Source organism: Heliangelus exortis, chromosome 3 (genome assembly GCF_036169615.1).
Source record: "Heliangelus exortis chromosome 3, bHelExo1.hap1, whole genome shotgun sequence".
NCBI lineage: Eukaryota > Metazoa > Chordata > Aves > Apodiformes > Trochilidae > Heliangelus > Heliangelus exortis.
In genome coordinates, this window is record NC_092424.1 from 49,099,522 (window position 1) to 49,119,242 (window position 19,721).

Consider the following 19,721-nt stretch of genomic DNA (forward strand, 5'->3'; position numbering starts at 1 on the left):
ATTTTATGATTGGTAAATTGTTATTTGTCCTGAACTTAAAATGAAATTAAAATATGGAGGATTCCTGGCCTTATTGTCTTTAGTTTCTAAATGAGGGTAAAAGGCTGCATGTTATGTGGCATTTTAATACTAAAGGATTCTAAGTCTTTTACAGGTTCAGTTCCTTGCTCTGTTAGTCCCTTTAGGAGCTGACTGTTCCTAACTGTGCAGAGGCTGCTCTTTCACAGCTTCATCACACACTCCAAGGTTTCCTTCTTCTCAGACATTGCCAGTCTCTGCTCACATGCTGCCTGGTGAATTCATTTCAAAACCGAAGTTTTCTTACTCCTTGAAAAAAGAAATGCAAAAAAAAAAAAAAAAAGCGCCTGCCAAAATGCAAGAAAATCAAAATCCATTCTATCTCCCTTTCATCCCCTACCTTTGTAGTAATCTCACACTTGATGATACAGCATCTGTTATTACACAAGCTTGAACCTTTTTCTCCCATGGAGTATTTCTTAGATTCATAGAAGGGTAAGATTGGAAAGAAGCCTTGGGAGATAATCTAATCCAGCTGCCCTGCTCAAAGCAGAGTCAGCCTGAATAGGTTGCACATTGTCAGATACAGTTTGATAGATACTCCTCAGTCTTCCTGGTGAACTTTTTCCTGTGCTTAACCCTCCTTGCTGTAATTAGAAAAATAAAAATAATTAAACTTATTTTTAAAGTGGATTTTCCTGTATTTAATTTTTCACATTGTCTCTAATCCTGGTACGGGGCACCTGTCAGAAGAATTGGTGTCTTCAAACTCCCCAACACACTCCCAGGCCTTCTCTTTTTCCTGTCTTTGTTTGGAATCCTTATGTAAAAACAGAGGAGAATTAAGTCTGAGCATTTTGAGTTCCAAGACCCCTGAGTGGAGCTTTGATAGTGCTCACGCTCACAGTGTTTTCTCGTTCTCTCCAACTGGTATTTGTAGTTACAAAAAAGTGCAGAGTATTTAGGACTTAAAGGCTTTTTCCCTCCAAGTAGAGTGTGTGTGCTATAGTAGTTGATGATATAATGGTTTAAGGGAAAAAAAAAAAAAAAAAAAAAAAAGGAAAAAGCCACGTCTTCGAATGGTATCATAGAAGAATGTCAACCAGAATGCCACATGTTGGTAACCAGTACCTGTTACTAATGTATCTATTTAGCTCCATCACAATAGTTTCTTACATGGAGCTGTGCAGTTTTTCCTATATTGTCCTGTGGATTTATTTCTCATATTCCAGCTTTAAGGCTGCCTCTACCTAAACAGTTTTTCCCTTCAGGGAGCATCTGTCGTATACACTTCATAACTTGAGACACTAGACCAGTGAAACAGCTGATTTGACCTAACAGATCCTTCACCAGAACCTAGCTTTTTTAAAATCCAAATTAACTTTTCTTTCTAAACAAGCTGCCCTGTGTCATTTCTATTAGGTTATGAAATTCTAAATTAAGTTCTGGGGTAAATAAAAAGATGTAACTTGATGGATACAACACTTGAGATGCTTTCTTTTTTTTAATGTGCAAAACACCTGGATATTTGCTTTCAATGCCATTTTTGAAAAAAACGTGTTGTAGAATTTTATGGTAAAAGGTGCATTTTAAACTTCATGTATAGCAGCAATGAGAGCAAAGAATGAAGGGTTCTTTAGCTTCTGTACGTTCTCTTCTGATGGTTTCTGTCCTTCTTCCTTCACCAACCAAAAATGCTTAGACAGATGCCCTCAGATTTCCATTATTTTTCTGCTGTTTTTCACCCAATTGTATTACAAATTTATATTTTTGAGGATGCTGCAAACCTCACTGGTCATCTGCAATGGGACAAAGAAATTTTCCCACCAGGAGAGATTTCACAGGTGCCTCTTACACTTGTGTTTAAGAGTTACCTTTCCATAGCAGTTTCTCTGCCTGGTGAGTATAGGATTGGAGCATTTCTCTTATGATGAAAGGCTGAGAGAGCTGGAGCTCTTTAGCCTGGAGAAGGAAGGCTGAGGGGAGACCTTAGTAATGTCTACAAGTATCTAGAGGGTGGGTGCAAGGGGTACAGAGCCAGACTCTTCTTGGTAGTTTCCAGTGGCAGGACAAGGGGCAATGGGTACAAGCTGCAGCATGGGAAGTTCCATTTAAATATGAGAAAAAACTTTACTCTGAGGGTGACAAGGCACTGAAGAGGCTGCCCAGGGAGGCTGTGGAGTCCCCTCCTCTGAAGCCACTCAAAACCTGCCTGGATGCAGTCCTGTGTAATGTGCTCCAGGTGATGAGGCTTTTTTAGTGGGAGAGTTGGACTAGATGATCTCTAGGGTCCTTTCCAACTCTGACAATTCTGTGATTCTGTAAAAGGGAATTCAGAGGAATAGACGGAAACCAGCGATTATCTGAGTTGGTTTTATTTGTGTTTTATATGTGTGAGGCCTACAGCCTCAGAATCCAAGTTTGCATCAGCATTCAGCAAGGTGTGGTGGTTAACAGCCCTGCACTGGTATTTAAGCAGTAGTCAGATGCTTGAACTCACCTTTGTCTCTGCAATTACACATCTGCATGTCCTGATCAATATTTGGTAGCATAATTGTCTGAAGAGACCAGCTGCTCAGTTTGAAGAATAAGAACTAAACCTAAAGTGTTTACTTGATTCTAGAGTGAGAAGTGTCCCAAGTTACCTTATTTAAAAATGGATGCTTTTGGGTGTAATGCTGAAGAAAATGAAAAGATGCAGAAGAATTTTCTGCTTTGAAAGTTAAAAATATGTATCTGGCCTCCTGTCATCTTGATATAAACCAAGATCTGACATTAGTCTAAAATAAGCCTCTAGATGTAGCAACATCTGCATATTTTTTTCCTTGTTTCTTTTATCTAGCCATGCCCTCTGCACCTTGACAAATAAATTTTCATTGATCTTTTTTCATTCAAAAAGACTTAGCTTGACTAAGTGGCCAAGTGTGTTCTGTTGTCTTATGGATTTTTAATCATGCACTACAGCTGGGAAGCAGCCCGTAGGTTAAGAGATAGAAATAAGAGCTGCTGCATTAATGTAATCCCCGCAACATATCCGAAAAAGTCTGCTTCTTTAAGTTAAAGTCAACCATCTGCTGAGTTCAAATGTAGGTGATGAATACAAGGTTGACCTGAGCGTGGGGGAGCTCCATTTACTTTGGTAATCAGAGGCTTCATATCAGGAATGAGTTGCATCTTGTTGAAATGAAAAAAAACCCCAAACCAAAACACATAAAAAGCCCCCCAACAAAACAACAAACAATCAAAACAAAATCCCCATAAACAAACAAAAGACAATAAATAGTTTCCAGCTCTAAAATCTCTCCAGCCTCCAGGACTACTAATTTTTTACTTCTTTGTGTAAAAGGGGGCAAAAAATTGCTACCATTTAAAATCATCACTTTTTACACCCGTGCTTTACATATTCATTCCAAACGTAAGTCTTGCGATTAGAATTTTTACAGCTAGAACGCGTCAGACTTTTGGTTCCTTGAACATGAATACGGGGGGCGAGGTTCGTGTCTCCCCTTCCCACGCCCGGGCCCGGTTCGGTGTCCGGTTCGGGGCCCGGGCGGGCGACGGTCCTCGCCTCTCACCCCTTACTCTGCGGCCGCGGTGGCAGCCTTCTGCCCCGCACACCTCCCCTGGCCCCGCAACGCCCAGCGGCGGCGGCACCAGCCGAGGCGTCACCTGCCGGGCCTTCCTCCCCCGGGGAACCGGGATAAGAGCGGCGGCAGCGGAGGGGCCGCGGGGCGGCGCTGGAACCGCTCCCTCCGCCAGGCCAGGTCGCCAGGCAACGGCTGGGACGCGGCGGGACCCGCGGCCATGGCCTCGAAAGGGAGTAAGAAGAAGGAGGTCAGCAGCCCTGGATTCACGGGCGCCTCCGGCAAAGAGTAAGAGCCGCAGGAGGGAGGGCAGACGGGCGCGGAGGAAGGGTTGCCCCCGGTAGCCGCGGGCCGCGAAACGGGCTTGGCCGGGAGACGCGGCGCGGTGCCCGGGCGGGGCTGCTGCGGCCGCCCCCGCCGCTGTCTGGAAACTTCCCCCGCGGGGGCCGTTAGGGACCGGGAGCAGTGGGACGGGGCAGGGCGGCCCCTCAAGCCCGGGGTGCTGTACCGACACCATACCGCCGCCTCGTCGCCCCGGGCACTGGGCGTGGAGGAGGTGGTTGCCCGCAGTCCTGTGCTTGGAAATAATTTATGCTGACACAGTTAGCAGCTGCCTAATTAAAAGTGGTTTCAGTAGCCGAGGTGGGGTTTGTTTGTTACTGTTGTTTATTTCGTTGGTTTAAGCTGGAGGCCTAACTGGGCGTGGAAGTTGTACTTATCATAGAATCATAGAATTGGCTGGGTTGGAAGGGACCTCAGAGATCATCAAGTCCAACCCTTGATCCACTACCACTGCAGTTACCAGACCATGGCACTGAGTGCCACATCCAGTCTCTTTTTAAATATCTCCAGGGACGGAGAATCCACCACTTCCCAGGGCAGCCCATTCCAATGTCTGACCCTCTCAGTGAAGAAATTCTTTCTAATGTCCAACCTAAACCTCCCCCGGCACAACTTGAGACCGTGCCCTCTTGTCTTGCTGAGGGTTGCCTGGGAAAAGAGACCAACCCCCCCCTGGCTACACCCTCCTTTCAGGGAGTTGTAGAGAGTGATGAGGTCTCCCCTGAGCCTCCTCTTCTCCAGGCTGAACACCCCCAGCTCCCTCAGCCTCTCCTCATAGGATCTGTGCTGGAGTCCCTTCACCAGCTTGATTCTTGCTGTGTTACATCCTGGACGCTTCTCCAGTAGCATCATCCCCTCAAAATGATTCTGTGTGTGTGTCTTGTACTGAACCTGGCCCAGCACAGGGGATACCTCAGGGAGAGCAGTAGGAAGGAGATCACAGCACAGGTGGTATGCAGGTGGGTGGCTTTGCCTGGGGGCTCTTGGCCACAGCTCATGGTATGAAGCACTCAGCTTACAGTCACGAGCAGACAGAAGTTAAGCATTCACTGAAATCACCATATCATAGAATTTTCAGGGTTGGAAGGGACTTTAATACCATCTAGTTACAACCCCCCTGCATGGGCAGGGACACCTCCCACTAGACCAGGTTTCTCAAAGCCCCATCCAACCTGGCCTTGAACACTTCCAGGGAGGGGGCAGCCACAACTTCCTTGGGCAACTGTGCCAGTGTCTCACAACCCTCACAGGAAAGAATTTTTTCCTAGTGTCTAACCTAAGTCTCCCCTTTTCAAGTTTTAAATAATTTCTCCTTACTGTCTCGCTACACATTAATGAAAAAAAACAAACAAAAAACCCCAACAAAGCAAACAAAAAAAACAACAAAACCCCACACCCTGTTGTTTGGATTTAAAAGAATCTTGAAACTCTGAGTTTGGGCTATAATTTTCAGAATACACACCCTCCATTTTCATCAGGTAGAGGAACTAAGCTAGCAGGAGTTTTCAAGGCAAAATGGTTTATGATTCTTGTAGCACATCACTTTCATTTGCAGAAGGGAAACATAATTCCCAGTGCCTCGTGTGTTTGCTTTCTGTTTTAATTAATTTTAAAGAAATTAAGTATAAAACAAACCACCAAATATTATTTCCATTTGTTTCTTAAATGTTTATATGTAAGTAGCATCTCTTGAAGATATTTTAAAATGACTCACTATTTGCTAAGTACTTAGCAAATGTGTGAATGTGTATATAAGTTCCATTTCTAAGTTTTGAGCATCTTTCTCATCCTAAAGTACGTAAGCCTGCACACATGGCACTGGCAAGACTCATATGAAAAAGATGCCTCATATATGTGCTCATGCCCTAAACAAAAGTTTGAGTTGTATCATTTATTTATCTCTTGAAATAAATTTTGAAACGCCACATCCATTTCATATCCAGTTAGCCAGCCTTTGCTGCAAAGTAGGTTCTTATCTGATATTTTTGTATTTCTGTTTTTTATTTCATATGTTGATTCCCATTTTGGTAACTTTGCTCTTGTTGCAGTCAGGCAGTATCTCTAATTCCTCCTTTCTCCTTACTACATCCGTTTGGTTCTTTTTGTTTGTTTTGGCTGTAGCCATGCAGGTCCTCATATTTACTGCTTCAAGCAGTTTATCATTTTTTTGCTGGTGATATCTGAGCTGTCAGAGACACTTATTTTTTAGCACTGCTAGAGAAAAAAGATGTATTTTCTTATTTTCCAGTGCATGTGAAAATTAATGGGCTGTCATCCAAAAGATTTTGTCCAGTTTTTCAGGTTTTGTTCCCTAATACACATTCTTAGAGTGTGAGAATTTTTTAACATTGCCATTAAATTAAGCAACATCTTTTTTTGAAGAGTCATCTGAAATGCAACCTGGGGGATATGCTTGTGTTTAATTTGAAAACTTGTGTTAGACCAAGATGACAGGAGACATGATTTATCTGACATTCTGCAGTTACCAACTAATTGCATTGGAACTCACAAAGAATTACAGCATTATCATTTAAAATCTTGTGGATAGCATTAATGCACAAACCCTTTAAGAATAACGGATACAAACAACTGGAAAATATATTGTGATGACCTTAAAGTTACTTTGCTAGGTTTCTAGTGAGATCAGGCTTCTTTTTCCTTCATAAATGCTTGCAAGAGTCAGCACAGGACATCTGCATTGTGGAAAATTAGTGGGGGTTACCAGTGGATGTAATGTGGTGCTGGAGTGGGACCTCAGGAGCATATGGAGAAGGCAGGAAAATCCTTGAGGACTCACTAAGCCAGACTTCAGTGGGTCTCTGCAGAATGCTCCACTGGGTCTATATTCATTACTGCTTTCTAATTAGGTAGCTGTTGCCTTCAGGAGCTAGGCAGTTGCTAGAGATGACAGGCTGAAGAACTCAAAAGAACTGCTGTCCTTGTAGGTTTTCTTAATTGCACCGTTAGAGGCTACTGAGAATCTGATCTATCTCAGGTTTCAACAGTTGTAGTGATTAGGAATTGATGTCTTGGTTGGCACTGAGAGAGATTCTGGGTAGTAAGAATAGATGATGAATTAATAAGCTTTTTAAATGATGAAAATCTGTGTCATCAAGCCCAATCTTCTGAATTAAGCTTGAGCCATCAGCATCTGCCAGCACAAAGTAAAATTAGACCTTGGGTCATTAGGGATAAAAGTGAGGAGTTAAGGGTCAGTGCCAAGAAACCAAGTGGTTAGGAGTAATTCACTGATGTAGAGGGTAAGTAAGGTCAGAGTGCTGCTGGAGTTCTTATTAGGGAGAGCAGTAACTAAGAGTAATATTTACTACTGATGGGTCCTTAAGGACCTGCAGAGACAGGGTGAAGCCTGGACTGGCTGGAAATAATGGTGTAAGTTTGTTGGTGTAAGTTTATCTGTGTGCCTGATAGATTGCAATGAGGAGCAGGTTGCTGCACTGCAGTTGCACAGTAGGTTCCTGCACCAAAGCCTATGATTAACTAATGTTTGTTGTTAAGATTAAAGGCTGGGACAGTAAGAACAGAAAAAATATCAGCATTACAAATTTATACTTGAAATTCCCATATGCCTAGGATAAGGAGTAAGCCAGTAAGCCAAGACTTTGATTGGTGTTTTACTGCCAGCATGTGTTCCTTAGGTAAGTATCCTTAAAGTCTAGGCTGCAGAAGTAGTTTAGAGAATATAGACTGAACAGATTTTTAATTTTTTTTTTAATGTTTTGGGTGGGCTTTCTAGATCAACTTAATTTTGGGAATGGCTAGAACTAATGTCTTGTGGATAAAGGCATGGCAGTTGAACTTGAATGTGCTTTTAGTCTTGTGCTGGAGCACTTGTGCTTGCTAGTTTAAATTTTTATGGGTACTGAAAATTTACATGGGGTCATGGAAAAAGTCTCTGGGAAATAAATCCATTGAAGTTTATGTAAATAAATAGCAACCACATGTAGCTCAGGCAGTGCTTGAGCTAAAAATGATTAGAGATATAAAAATATCAGAGAAATACATGCTATCAGCCTTTATGCTCTTCAAAGGCTTTCAATTTCAAGTATTGTTTGAAATAAGATGTTAGCCTATAGTTCACCCTTGCTCTGACTCAGTACTCCCATTCTTATGTTTGTGGCCAAAGAGGGTGTATCTTTGTGTTGCAAAATATGTATTATTGGAAGAAGGGGTTGCTATATTATTGTGAAGGCTTATTAGATTTGTACGTAGATGCTTATTCATTATTTTTGACTTTCCATGAGCTTTGGTCAGAGTTCTGCTGTCTAAGTTCTGCTAGGGGCTTCAAATGAAGTTAAGATTTTGGACAAAAGACATTGAGGGTAGAGTCCTAATTAATGCTGGTGCCCTAAATTCACAATTTTTTGTTTAGGCAAATCGATTTGTTTTTATTCTGCCCTATTTATTGGAAACTGAGCTGCCTTTAAAAATAGTTTTGAGGTTATGGTTATGAGAAACATGGAGCTTGAATTCAAAGCATGTTAGTGTCATTTAGAATGACAATCAAAATCAACATAAATCTATAATGGTCCAGGATATAAGGACATCCAGCTGCAGAATTGAATGGAAAAGTGTCTATGTAGTTTAAAATTTAACCCATCTCAACAAATGGTACCATCATGCATGTGAATTCTTTCCCCAGACACTGTAATGATAGTGAATAAATGTGTTATTATCTTGGGTTTGATTTGAGTGAAATTTCTTTATTCATAATTGTTCTTTATAAAATATTTATTATTTTATATATCAGTGTGCATCTGCAAACTCTTTCACTGTACTATTGTACTAATACCTGAATTGACATTCCTGGAGAGTTTGCATTGTTCTGCCCAAGCATAAATAGCTGCTTTTAATTTAGTGTCTGTTTTTTTTTACATAACCCATATTTCCAAGGCCAGTTTTTTTTTGTTTTTTTAGTCTTAGAAATAAAGTTAAACACACCTAAAGTTGTTAGTGGCAGCATTTGCTGCTCAGAAAGATGGTCTTGCTTTCAGCACCTGTGCTTTCATGCATTGAAATGTTTCAGTGTGTAAAACTGAAGCAGTTTACACTGTAGCAGCAGAACAACTTTATTCTATATAGTCAATTTTTTAGCAATTTTTTCCCCTCATTTTTTTATACCTTTAATTACTTATTAATTTCACGCTTTGTCATAAGACAATATTTTTTTTTCCCCAAGTAAATATGATAAACATATTAAAATAGCACATAAACCAAACAGTAAGTTGATTTTCTTATTAGCTAGATAACATTTTAATTAGGAAATTATGTATTCAAATTAGTTTTCTAGTTAATTCTAATTAAAACAAAGAACCCCTGGGAGCTCAGCCTACCCTGATCTGTAGATTTCCAACTTCATGGACTCATGGGCATGAAAACACTAAGTAATATACCAATGACATTATCACACTAAATACTCTGCTCTGTACTGGCCTTAGTTTTTACGTTTTGCTTTCCCTGTAATATTCAAGGCAATATTGGGAGATCTCACAGGCAAACACTGTGAGCTGTTGATTGATGATTCTGCAACCAGACTGCACAACAGAAATCTCGAGTTGTGTTGCAATAAACAACATCATAAAGAAAAGCTGCAGAACTATGTAGCAGAAAAAGTGCTGTCAAAAGAAAAATAATAATTATTGTGCTTGGTAACAAGAAAGAATTATAAAATGCTATATTAGACACGCTGTTCGGCATGGATTATTTTTCTACCTAAGCAGAATGGTCTTGAGCTTCTTCTGAGACTCTAACCATCACTGAAGAAATGGGGTTTCCTGGTTTTCTTACCAATGCACTCTAAGTGCTTTGTAAATAAGTTGACTTAAATCCACAGAAGTACTGGGGTGCTCTGCCATGCACAGACTTTTAATTCTTAATTACTCAGGTGCCACACAGAAGGCACAAAATAATTTTATGGAAGCAATAAAAAAGAAAGAAGCAAAGCACAAGATGTGTTCTTAAAAGATGCATGGGTACTGAACTCTAGTGTGGAAATAATTTAATTACTGCCAATTTTTTTTTCTTTTTTTTGGTTGTGAGTTTGACAGAGGTATGTGCTGCTTGAGACAGGCTCTTCCAGTAATTATAGATCATTATTCTCACCTGAGTGGCATCTGATGTAAGGGAGTTCTGTTGGCTAAGTATGTGCTGAGTGGTCAGGTGTTCCCTTTTATTGGTATTAAACTTGCTGTATTTTACAGTATGTTGTGCTGAGTGCAATTGTACTTACTGTGCATATTGTCCATCCTGCTTCTAGTGTGAAATAGTGTTTTCTTTCCGTGACTGTACTTGAAAATATATCTTTATTGACCTGTAATGAAGACAGGCAGCTCCTGATGTTGAAGTGTTACCATTAACTGAGAACTGTGTAGCCTGTAGTCAGTTGCTGCCAGATGGAAGGACAGATCAATCAGAATTTGGCCTCCAAACTGGAGGTAGATGGTACCTGCAAACAAACCTGTGATTTACAGAAGAACTGCAAAGATGGAGCTGGCACCTTTTGATTCCTGTGTTATGAGGCACTACATTTGCTTGGCCTGTCACCTCCACTTTTTGAAACTAGGTAAAAGTAAGGGATTTAGCCCCACCTGGAGCACAACCCCCTCAAGCACCTTGGAAAAATCTGTTAGAGATTGCTTCTCTTGGCTGATACTGACACTTGAGAATCACCAGAAAAGGCACTCCTCTTTCCAGACTCTTGCTATCACTCTAGCTAGGTCTTCGAATATCTGTCATGTTTCCACCTGCAAAACTGAATATAAAACTCTGTAAAGTATTTTTGTTTCTACAAATTAACATTGCTCACTTAGGAGACAGATATTACAAAGGTTTCTACTTAGGCAGGCATCTCCTGGGATTAATCTTCAGAGTTCCACTGTTGGGAATGTAAATTAAAAAAAAGTTAATGGAAGGAAGTCTTTTAAAAGTTTAAGTGACCTCCAGTGTGGTAGAGTATGAAAGGCTGGCAAATTAATAATTTCCAGGCCATCTGATACCTTTCACTATCAAGAATGTTTTTCAAATATGTAAAATAGTATTTTTTTCTATTCCATATTGAAAGCTTTTTGACAGTAGTCGTTTGGCTCCATAAAATCAGGAGCAGATAATTTTTACTACAGCTGATTCTTGCTACTTAAAATGATAATGTGAGATTTTCTAGCATGGCTCTCACAGGCTTGTGAGTCTTGACTTGTGCTGCTGTTGAATACATCAGTGTCCACACTATTCTTTCTGAAGTTTGTAACCTCACCTGATTTTTCTTCTTTCGTTGATCCATTCATTAATAATAATTTATGAAATAAAATCCAACCGCCTTCCTTGAATTAAAAATAAAAGGTTAAAGAGTCTAAAAATTCTAACACTGTACATGAGCTTACTGTGAGCCTTAAGGTTTTATGTCACATGAGTTGCTCCAAAATACATGAAAAAATTTATTCCTGCTTTAGCTATACTAAGATACAGACACAAAAGGTATTAAAAAATCTATTTTGATGTATATTAAATATTCAGTTTCCTTATCGCTGTATCTATCATAAGTTTTTTGAATGAATTCATATTTTTCTTCAACATGTGGCACCTGTCAAGTACTCTGTTCTGCCTTTTATGTTCAATTTTTGACTTTTTTGTCAATTCAAATTTTTATATAGCAAAAAGGTACTGGTGGTATAAATGGATCAAAATAGCAAAGGTATAAATTATGTTGATAAGAACTGATCCAGCTGATCAAATGTTTCCAACTGATACTCAAATGTAGCTGGAACTTTTGAATTATAAACACCAAAATTCAGACAATTTTGATAGCAGCCTAAAAATAAGGATAGCAAACTGGAAAAAAACCCCAAATGTTTTAAACCCTTACTTCTAGGTCACTACTTTCCATTAATTTTTCCTTCAAATAATGTCCTGGAAACACCATTGTATACAACTTGGCCAAGGAATTATGCATGTAGCTTCCCCCCACCCCTTTTTATCACCTGGAAAACAAACCAAGAATGAACATCTCACTGCCCATGAATATGCAGGCAAATAAAACAGAAAAACACATGAACTTCTACCTGGCAAGCCTAAGTATGAGTCCCACTGTACTATTCTGTCTGAGCAGACATGAATAAGAATTTGAAACAGGCTCATTCTTGGCAAGTTATGGAAGTCTATTATTAGTTCTTCTGCCACCTAAAAAGATGTCAGCTATATTTAGAAATTAGTATATGACACACTACACAAAGGACACTGAGGTTCTGGAGCGTGTCCACAGAAGGGCGAGGAAGCTAGTGAAGGGTCTACAGCAAAAGTCTGATGAGGAACATCTGAGGGGACTGGGGTTGTTTGGCCTGGAGAAAAGGAGGCTGAGGGGAGACCCTGTTGCTCTCAATTAACTGAGGGTGTTGGAATCTTCTCCCAAGTAATAAGTGATTGGATGAGAGGAACTGGCCTCAAGTTGTGCCAGGGGAGGCTTACACCGGATAATAGGAAAAATTTCTTCATGGAAAGAATTGTTAGACACTGGAAAAGGCTATCCAGGGAAGTGTTTGAGTCACCATCCCTGGTGTTTAAAAGACATGTAGCCGTGGTGCTTAGGGATATAGATCATTGGTGGACTTGGCAGTGTGCTGGGCTACTGGTTGCATTTGATGGTCTTAAGCACCTTTTCCAACCCAAGCCATTCTAATGATTACAGAGTAATTTAAAAATTATATGGTTATCAAGAGTTATAATTCTGAATTTATCTTTTCTTTCTATCATCTCTTTAATTCTCCACGGTTTGATCCTGCTTCATGCAGAAAGCAGGCTGTGCTTTTTGAGGAATAAATTTTACCTCACTACACAGAAGTGAAATGACAACAAAACCTCTTGTCAGGGGCTTTGCAAACAATTGTCATTGCAGTCTAGATACTTCAAAATTCTTTGTTGTGTCTTGCACCACATCCATGGCTTGAGTCTCCCCAGACATGAACTCTGAGCATTTAGACAAGTGTAGTTTTCTTCTGAAGTCATTTAAGTTTTGGCTCCAGTGTCTGAGATAAGAATAATGTAAGTTACTGTAAATGGCACATGCATATTTTGCTGCTGACTGTATTAATAATATAGAGAAGACTGCATTGCTTTAGCTGCTTATTAGATCGTCATGTCATGACTCATTCTGTTAATTTCTCCTGAAGAATGGCAAAAGGTATGGAGAAAAAGAGCAAATAATTTTGTAACAGTTATACTTGGTGAAATATTCTCATATCTTTTCTAGATTCTTCTGAAATTGAATGTTGCCATGGTTTCCGCTGTGGGTTTCTAAGATACTCTGATGCTACTTTTTAAAAGCTATTTCAATGACTATACAGTATAAAAGAACTTTCTGCTGTAAATAAGGTCTTCAAAGAGCTTTTGTCTGAGTTCTGAAGAAGTTAGGGAAAAAGTTAAGTAGCTCCCACCAGGACACATTTGGAGGAGAAGCTGAACCATCTGTTTGTTCTCTGTCCTCTTTTTTTCCTAATACAAAGTGCTTACTGGGGCCAGAAATTGTTTCTTCTAACTGCTGAAACAGTCCAAGGGATGAGTGTAGTGAAATGAGGCAACCAGGTGCCACTAATTACCAGGTAGTGGGCATGAGCTTGTGTTAAGCCCACCTGGGCCTGATTAGGGCGGGCCCCAACTGCGTATGAGCAGGATTAGGGGTCCAATAAAAGGTGAGGCTTGAAGCACAGGCTCAGCTCCTTCCTGAGCAAGCCAGCAGAGAGGTTGGTTGAATCTGGAGCAGTAGCACTGAGCCAGGCTGAACAATCCTGAGGGCAACAGATTCAGAGCACTATTTGTGAGTTTCTGCTGGAACACCTGGTTGGACCTTGGAGCGCTGTGCCCTAAGAGAGGTTCGTCTTGCAACAGATGAGAAATATTTTCCTTTAGGTTTCTTCCTGGTAAGTGGAAAAGACCCAAATTCTCATCTCCTTATGTCCCAACATAGGTATCCATTGGGGAATATGAGTTGCAAGATTCTTCCCTGCTATCTCTTCCTTCAGATTGCTCTTACACCTGTACGTGTAGAGGAGTTCAGAGCATCCAGGGCAGTGGAAGGGGAAAGGATACAGGTTTCAGTTCTGAGCCTCATTACCTGACCTAGCAGTTACCTAGATATCATATCCTGTTACTTAATCTTTTTCATTTAGTATTGGTCATCCTAAGAAATGTCATCAGTGTAACATCAGAGATGTGTTAATAATGTGTTTTCTAGGGGTTGAATGAAACTAAGGTGTACATTGTAATGGTTGCAGACATTTCATAGAAAGAATAGAAAGTATTTAGTGAAAGATGAAAGTTTTGCAACAGTCTCTTAGGAATAAAGTGGAAATCATGAGCATCAAATATTTTTTGTTCTGTTGGGGTATTGTTATCATAAAATTCACAATGTAATTTTTTAATCTTTAAAGCATGCTATGGGTATTGTTGATGACCGTTCTGAACACTGACAAGAAGCACTAAAATGGGATGAAGTGATGGCCTGTTGGCAGTTGCTTAGCAACAAATGTCCTGATGTGGAGATAAACAAATTCTTAATAGAGTGAATCAAATGAAGACCAAACTCATATTCATTGCATCTACAAAAAGGTTATCATATAAATACCTAATCATACCGTGCCACCTAAGTGTATCAGACTGCAAATAAAATGGCTGGTTTGTTTTAGCAGTTGCTGTTAGAGATGCCAATGCTCAGTCTTATGATTCTCAAAGAAGTGCTAGAAAAAAAAATTGCTCTACAGTTGAAGTTAGCTTAGTATGTTATACAGTTTTAAATTTTTCATATACTCCCAATCAAAATTACTGCGACAAGATATCCCATTTCTATCTTCAGGTATGCTCATCTAAGCAAAAGTGAAAAGCTGTTTATTTTTCCCTTTTTTGTGTGTTTTTGCTTTGGTTAATGTTAAGGAAAGTGACTGCATTAAAATTCCCAATTTAAAAGTGCATCTATCTTTTGCAGAAGGTTAGGAAAGAGTATCAATTCTTTATCTGGAGAAAAGAATGAAATAGAATGAATGGTGTCTTCCTGAATTATAAAAAGAAAACAAACCACCCTGCATTGCACAATTTATTGGTTATTTTCATGTGTCACAAAATTATTATTTTTTGGTGATCCACTAGGTTGTGAGTGCTGGGATAGGAAGGTGTAGTAGCCATGATGTTCTGAAGCTAAATACCAATACTTTTTTTTCTGTAGTTCTCTTGAGAAGACTCTATTCAATGTTCCTTCTGTGAGGAATGGTAATATATAGTTTACAGGTATATTTATATACTTTGAGAAGAAAATATTTGCTCCCTAGGTTCTAGTCACCATGCTGACAACATCTTCTTTGCTTACAGGGTGAGTGAGTAGCTAATCTGTTTATGTCTACAGACTAAATGACTGTGTTTAACTTGAGAGAGCACACTTCCAGTATCCTGTGGGCCAGTTTCCTGTTCATCTATTAAATCTGAAGTCTGAAAAACTTTGCTCACAATGTGTCTGCTTTTTTTTTTCCTGTTGTGTTTGTCTGTCCTGCTGTTCCCCATTGCCCCTTTTGGCACTGTATCAATTATACCAATATTCTTGGAGAAACTGCTTAGAGGGTCACAGGTGAATTAACGCTGAGTTCATAGTCTTTCCCTCAGCTGGCAAATTAATCTTTCTTTTTCTCCTTTAAAACTAGCACAGAATTAAAAGGAAATCTGCCAGAAAGTTGGTGTTTAAAATACTGTTGCACAATGAAGCCATCCAGCTTGAATGTAAAACACTAGCAATACTTCCCATTGTCCTTGTGTCTTTTAATTTGTTTCTAAGAATTCTCAATGAATTATATTACTCAATTCTTGCAGTAAAGGAATATCTAAATAGCTTTACTCAAATACAATAGTTTAATAAATTCATCTCTTTTCTCACTTATAATTTCTGCTTGCAGCTCAATTAAATTGTAGTCTTTGACTTTCTACAAAATCTTGTTGCATCATTCTTTTTGAGAAGCTTAGACATCTCGGTAACAGTACACACAGATTGTCAGTTTTGGGGGTATTCTATTATGTCAAAGTGTATTGTAAAAGAAATTGTTGCTTTAGTATGATAGTAACCTAAGCAAGTGTTTTCATATCTCATTGCTGTTTCTTTTTTTTCTTTTGTTTTTTGTTTGTTTTTAAAATATGCTTTGTTATTGTTCCATTATTGTCCCAAAGCAGTCAGAAATCTCAGCAATTACTGCATTTATAATTTAGTTGGTTTTGGGAATGGTTTCAGAACATCTGTATTATCATCATCATCATCAGGAACTTGCATGCTTCTCTGTAAATATTAAAAAGAGCAGACACAGATACAAAAAGTTAGAAATAGTCCTTAAATATTTAAATTTGCTTATGTACCTCATACCTGTTTCAACTGAAATAAGGAAAGAGTAGGAAAAGTAAGAATTTCAACTTATTTTTTTTCTCATAAGTAACTGTAAGAAGGAATTGCATTTGAATTACTGTTGAAAGGGACAAATTTTCAAATTATAACAAGTGTTGAAAGTGTTAGTACAGTTGACTGTTTTTCATTGTTTGTCATCCATGCCATGAACGTGGAGCTGATTCTTTGAACTGACTGGAAGTGATACAGGCATTTGTAGTAATCCAAAGAAACTGGTAAATGCTTCAGGGTTTTAAGTTGCTTGTTAAGTATTATTGAATATAGAGCAAAGCATCATTTAATGCTGTAGAAGAAATTATACCATTAATGAAAGATCCAACATAATAGATGCTGTAGATGACAAAGGTGGGAAAGCAAAGCCAGGTATCACTCCAGAGAATACATCTTCCTTCCAGTTAGAGTGGTAGAAGCTATTTTTCTTATATGTACTGCAGGAGGCACAGATGGTATTGAATTTTCACAGCTGTTTTCCAATAAGGATTAGTGTAGATGAATGTAGTTATTTGTGAAGACAGTGAGAAATCTTTAATTTTCCCTCTGCCTTTGTGTTTCTTATTGCTAACAACGAAGTATTATGAAATCAGAGAAAGATGTTGATTGAAAGGTGCCTCTCGAGGCCATCCAATCCAACCCTTGCTCAAAGCAGGGCCACTGTAGGTCAAGCTGCATCAGTCCTTGTCTATCTCACTTTCAAGTATCTCCAAGCAGGCTTGTTCCCCAGATCCTCCTTCTTACCATTTTTGAAGGTGGGTGTGGTATTTGCCTTTTTTAAGTTATCAGAAAATTTGCTCAATTGCCAATGGTGTTTTGAATATGATTGACAGGAGCCTTGAAGTGACTCCATTCAGGTCCCCTCAGTACCTTTGGTGGTTTCTCAACTAGTCCCATGGACTTGGGCATGTTGGCACAGGTGGCATATTGGCACAGGTGCCTCCTGGCTGCCTTCCTCACTGAGAGTCCTGGGATCCTAATTTGCCAAGAAAATCCAAGGCATAAAAAGGCACTGAGTACCCTGGCCTTTTCCATGTCTTTTTTCACTAGGTGCCCTGCCCCATTAAGCACTGGACTTGCACTTTCCTTAGCCTTCCTTTTGCTGTCAGGGTACTTATAGAAACTCTATTCCTTGCCCTTAGTGTCCTTTGATTATTTTGACCCCAGGTGAGCTTTTGCTTTCATGATTGCGTTGCACAACATTTGAGCAGTGTCTGTTTCCCCAGGTGACTTGCTGCTTTTTCCACCTTCTGGGACATAGGAGTTTAGTAGTATTTTCAGGTGTCACTTGCTATAGAGTCTTTTTCCTTAGCTGGACCACTAGTTTATGCAGTCTGTGTTCATCCTGAGAATGTAGTCATAATTAGGGTTGCATGTCTGTAGGAACAATAAATGAATACTATGTACAACAACTAAAAAGAGCATGTGTGAACTACAACATTGTGACCATTTTATCTGGAATGTCAAATACCTTGCTGAATTTGAGTAATGTTGTAAATCGTAATCAGGGTTAATTTTTTTCTGTGGAGTCACCAAAATCTCAAGAGGGAGGCTATAATTTGGAAATTTACAATGTGAGTATGGTTTTATATAATATCACTAATGGTTTATATATAATGATAAATATCCACATTATGTTACACACTATATGGCCAGGACTTAAAGAAAAAAAAAGCTGTTCTCAAATACAAAACACAAGAAGACTTCCATTTCAAATTTCCAGCAGATATCAGTTTTGAAAGACACTAAGCTTGTATTTTAAAAATAAGTATTTCTTGGCACCAGTTTGTAAAAACAGCCCTCCAGCTGCAAGCCAAGACACTTATTTCCTTGATCTCTTGGGTACATGTGTAGATATTTGTTTGTTTCTCATAAAAGTTTAAAAAGAAAGTAAAGAGAATGTATGTGATATAAGAAAAGAGAAAATCACAATATCTTTAGCTTTTATAGCGCTTGTACATAAAAAAGAATTGCCATGAAAGAATATTGTTAAGGCTTCAGTAAGTGAAAAAGTCTCTGTCTAATATTGTATTTGTGTTCAAGAACACTTCTGAATATCAAAGAAGAAACTGTGACCTTAGGGTTTTTTTCCAGCTAATTGAAGTCTTTATGTTTTTTCCGCTATAAATTTTATTGCAACTCTTCTATTTCTCAGTTTTAGTTCCAGGTTACATTTCAGATACCTGCAACTTCTTTTCTTTGTTATTTTGAGTGGAAAACATTTGCAGTTTATTTCCACCGTATTGGGGAGAATATAAATAAAATGGGACTTGTGCTTTGTCTGCTTCTAGGTTTGGTAGTCAAGGGGGAAAGAATGGCTATATTTGCATTCTAGCTAATTCAGTTTTTCAGCCCTTTGTATGCAATAAGTGAATGATTTGCACTGGTATTACTATTGCTAATGGGTAGCTATGCACACTTTGTGCATTAGTCTTGGTAAAAATCCCTGCAGTCTGATCAAACTTTTTACTAGAGTTATAAATTCCAAGAAGAGCAAGAGGCGGCTGAGTGAGGGTACTGGTAGCGCAAAAATCCCTGAGAATGAAACTAACTGGAGACTGTAGTGGCTTGTCTAGCACCTCACAGGTGCCTAGAAGTGGGAGTAGTATTCCTCAATGTGTCTTTTATTCATAGCAAGCTCCTTTTGGAGGTTTAAAGAAAATAAGTCAGAAAAAAAAGAATAACAAAAAAGGGAAAGCCTTGGATTGGACAAATGAGTTAAATTGCATCATGAATGCTAGGACTGGCACAGGAGGGGAAGCAGAACCAAGTGCTGTGAAACAAGGGAAAAAGAAGAGAGAGAAAAGTGCACCCTAAGGCTCTGCTTTTGTTCTTCAGGTGTTGCGTTCCTCACATAAATGGATTTAAATATTTGGTCTGTTTGTATCTAATAATGCCGTCTAGCTCTTCTGTAGGCTTGGTTATCTTAGTGAAAAAAAGTTATTGGAGTTACACTACATATTTTATTATGGTACATTGGGGAAATAATATTGTCTGCTCGTTTCTGTTCATGCCTGTTTCCCAGGACAACTGGAGGTGCTTTCAACGAGAAGTGGAGATTTCCTATTTGGCCAGAATGGAATGAAGCAGATGTTAATGCAGAAAAATGGGATGCTGGAAAAGTTGGAAAAGAGAAAGAAAAAGCTAGAAAAAGCCCTGTTACAGTAAGTTATGTGACACAAATATATTTTTCCCATTTAACTTTTTTACCCCTATTTAATAGACTACTTGTGCCAACATAAAAGTAATTTGTTGCTAACAAATATATTATTATCAACCTATGTCTTCCAAAAGTTTAGATAGTTCCCAACTAAAATAAAGTAATAAACCATAAGTATTGTGTATTTTCT

At 39.0% G+C, this 19,721-nt stretch overlaps 1 protein-coding gene across 1 annotated transcript in view; it reads left to right on the forward strand.

Moving 5' to 3' along the window:
• The first annotated feature begins 1,642 nt into the window (after window positions 1–1,642).
• ADGB (androglobin) overlaps window positions 1,643–19,721 on the forward strand; it is a 96,772-nt gene continuing 78,693 nt past the window's right edge. Inside the window, exons 1-3 of the mRNA XM_071742439.1 lie at window positions 1,643–1,663; window positions 3,466–3,890; window positions 19,397–19,535. Coding sequence (XP_071598540.1) covers window positions 1,643–1,663; window positions 3,466–3,890; window positions 19,397–19,535 — 585 coding nt within the window. The remainder of the gene's footprint in view (window positions 1,664–3,465; window positions 3,891–19,396; window positions 19,536–19,721) is intronic.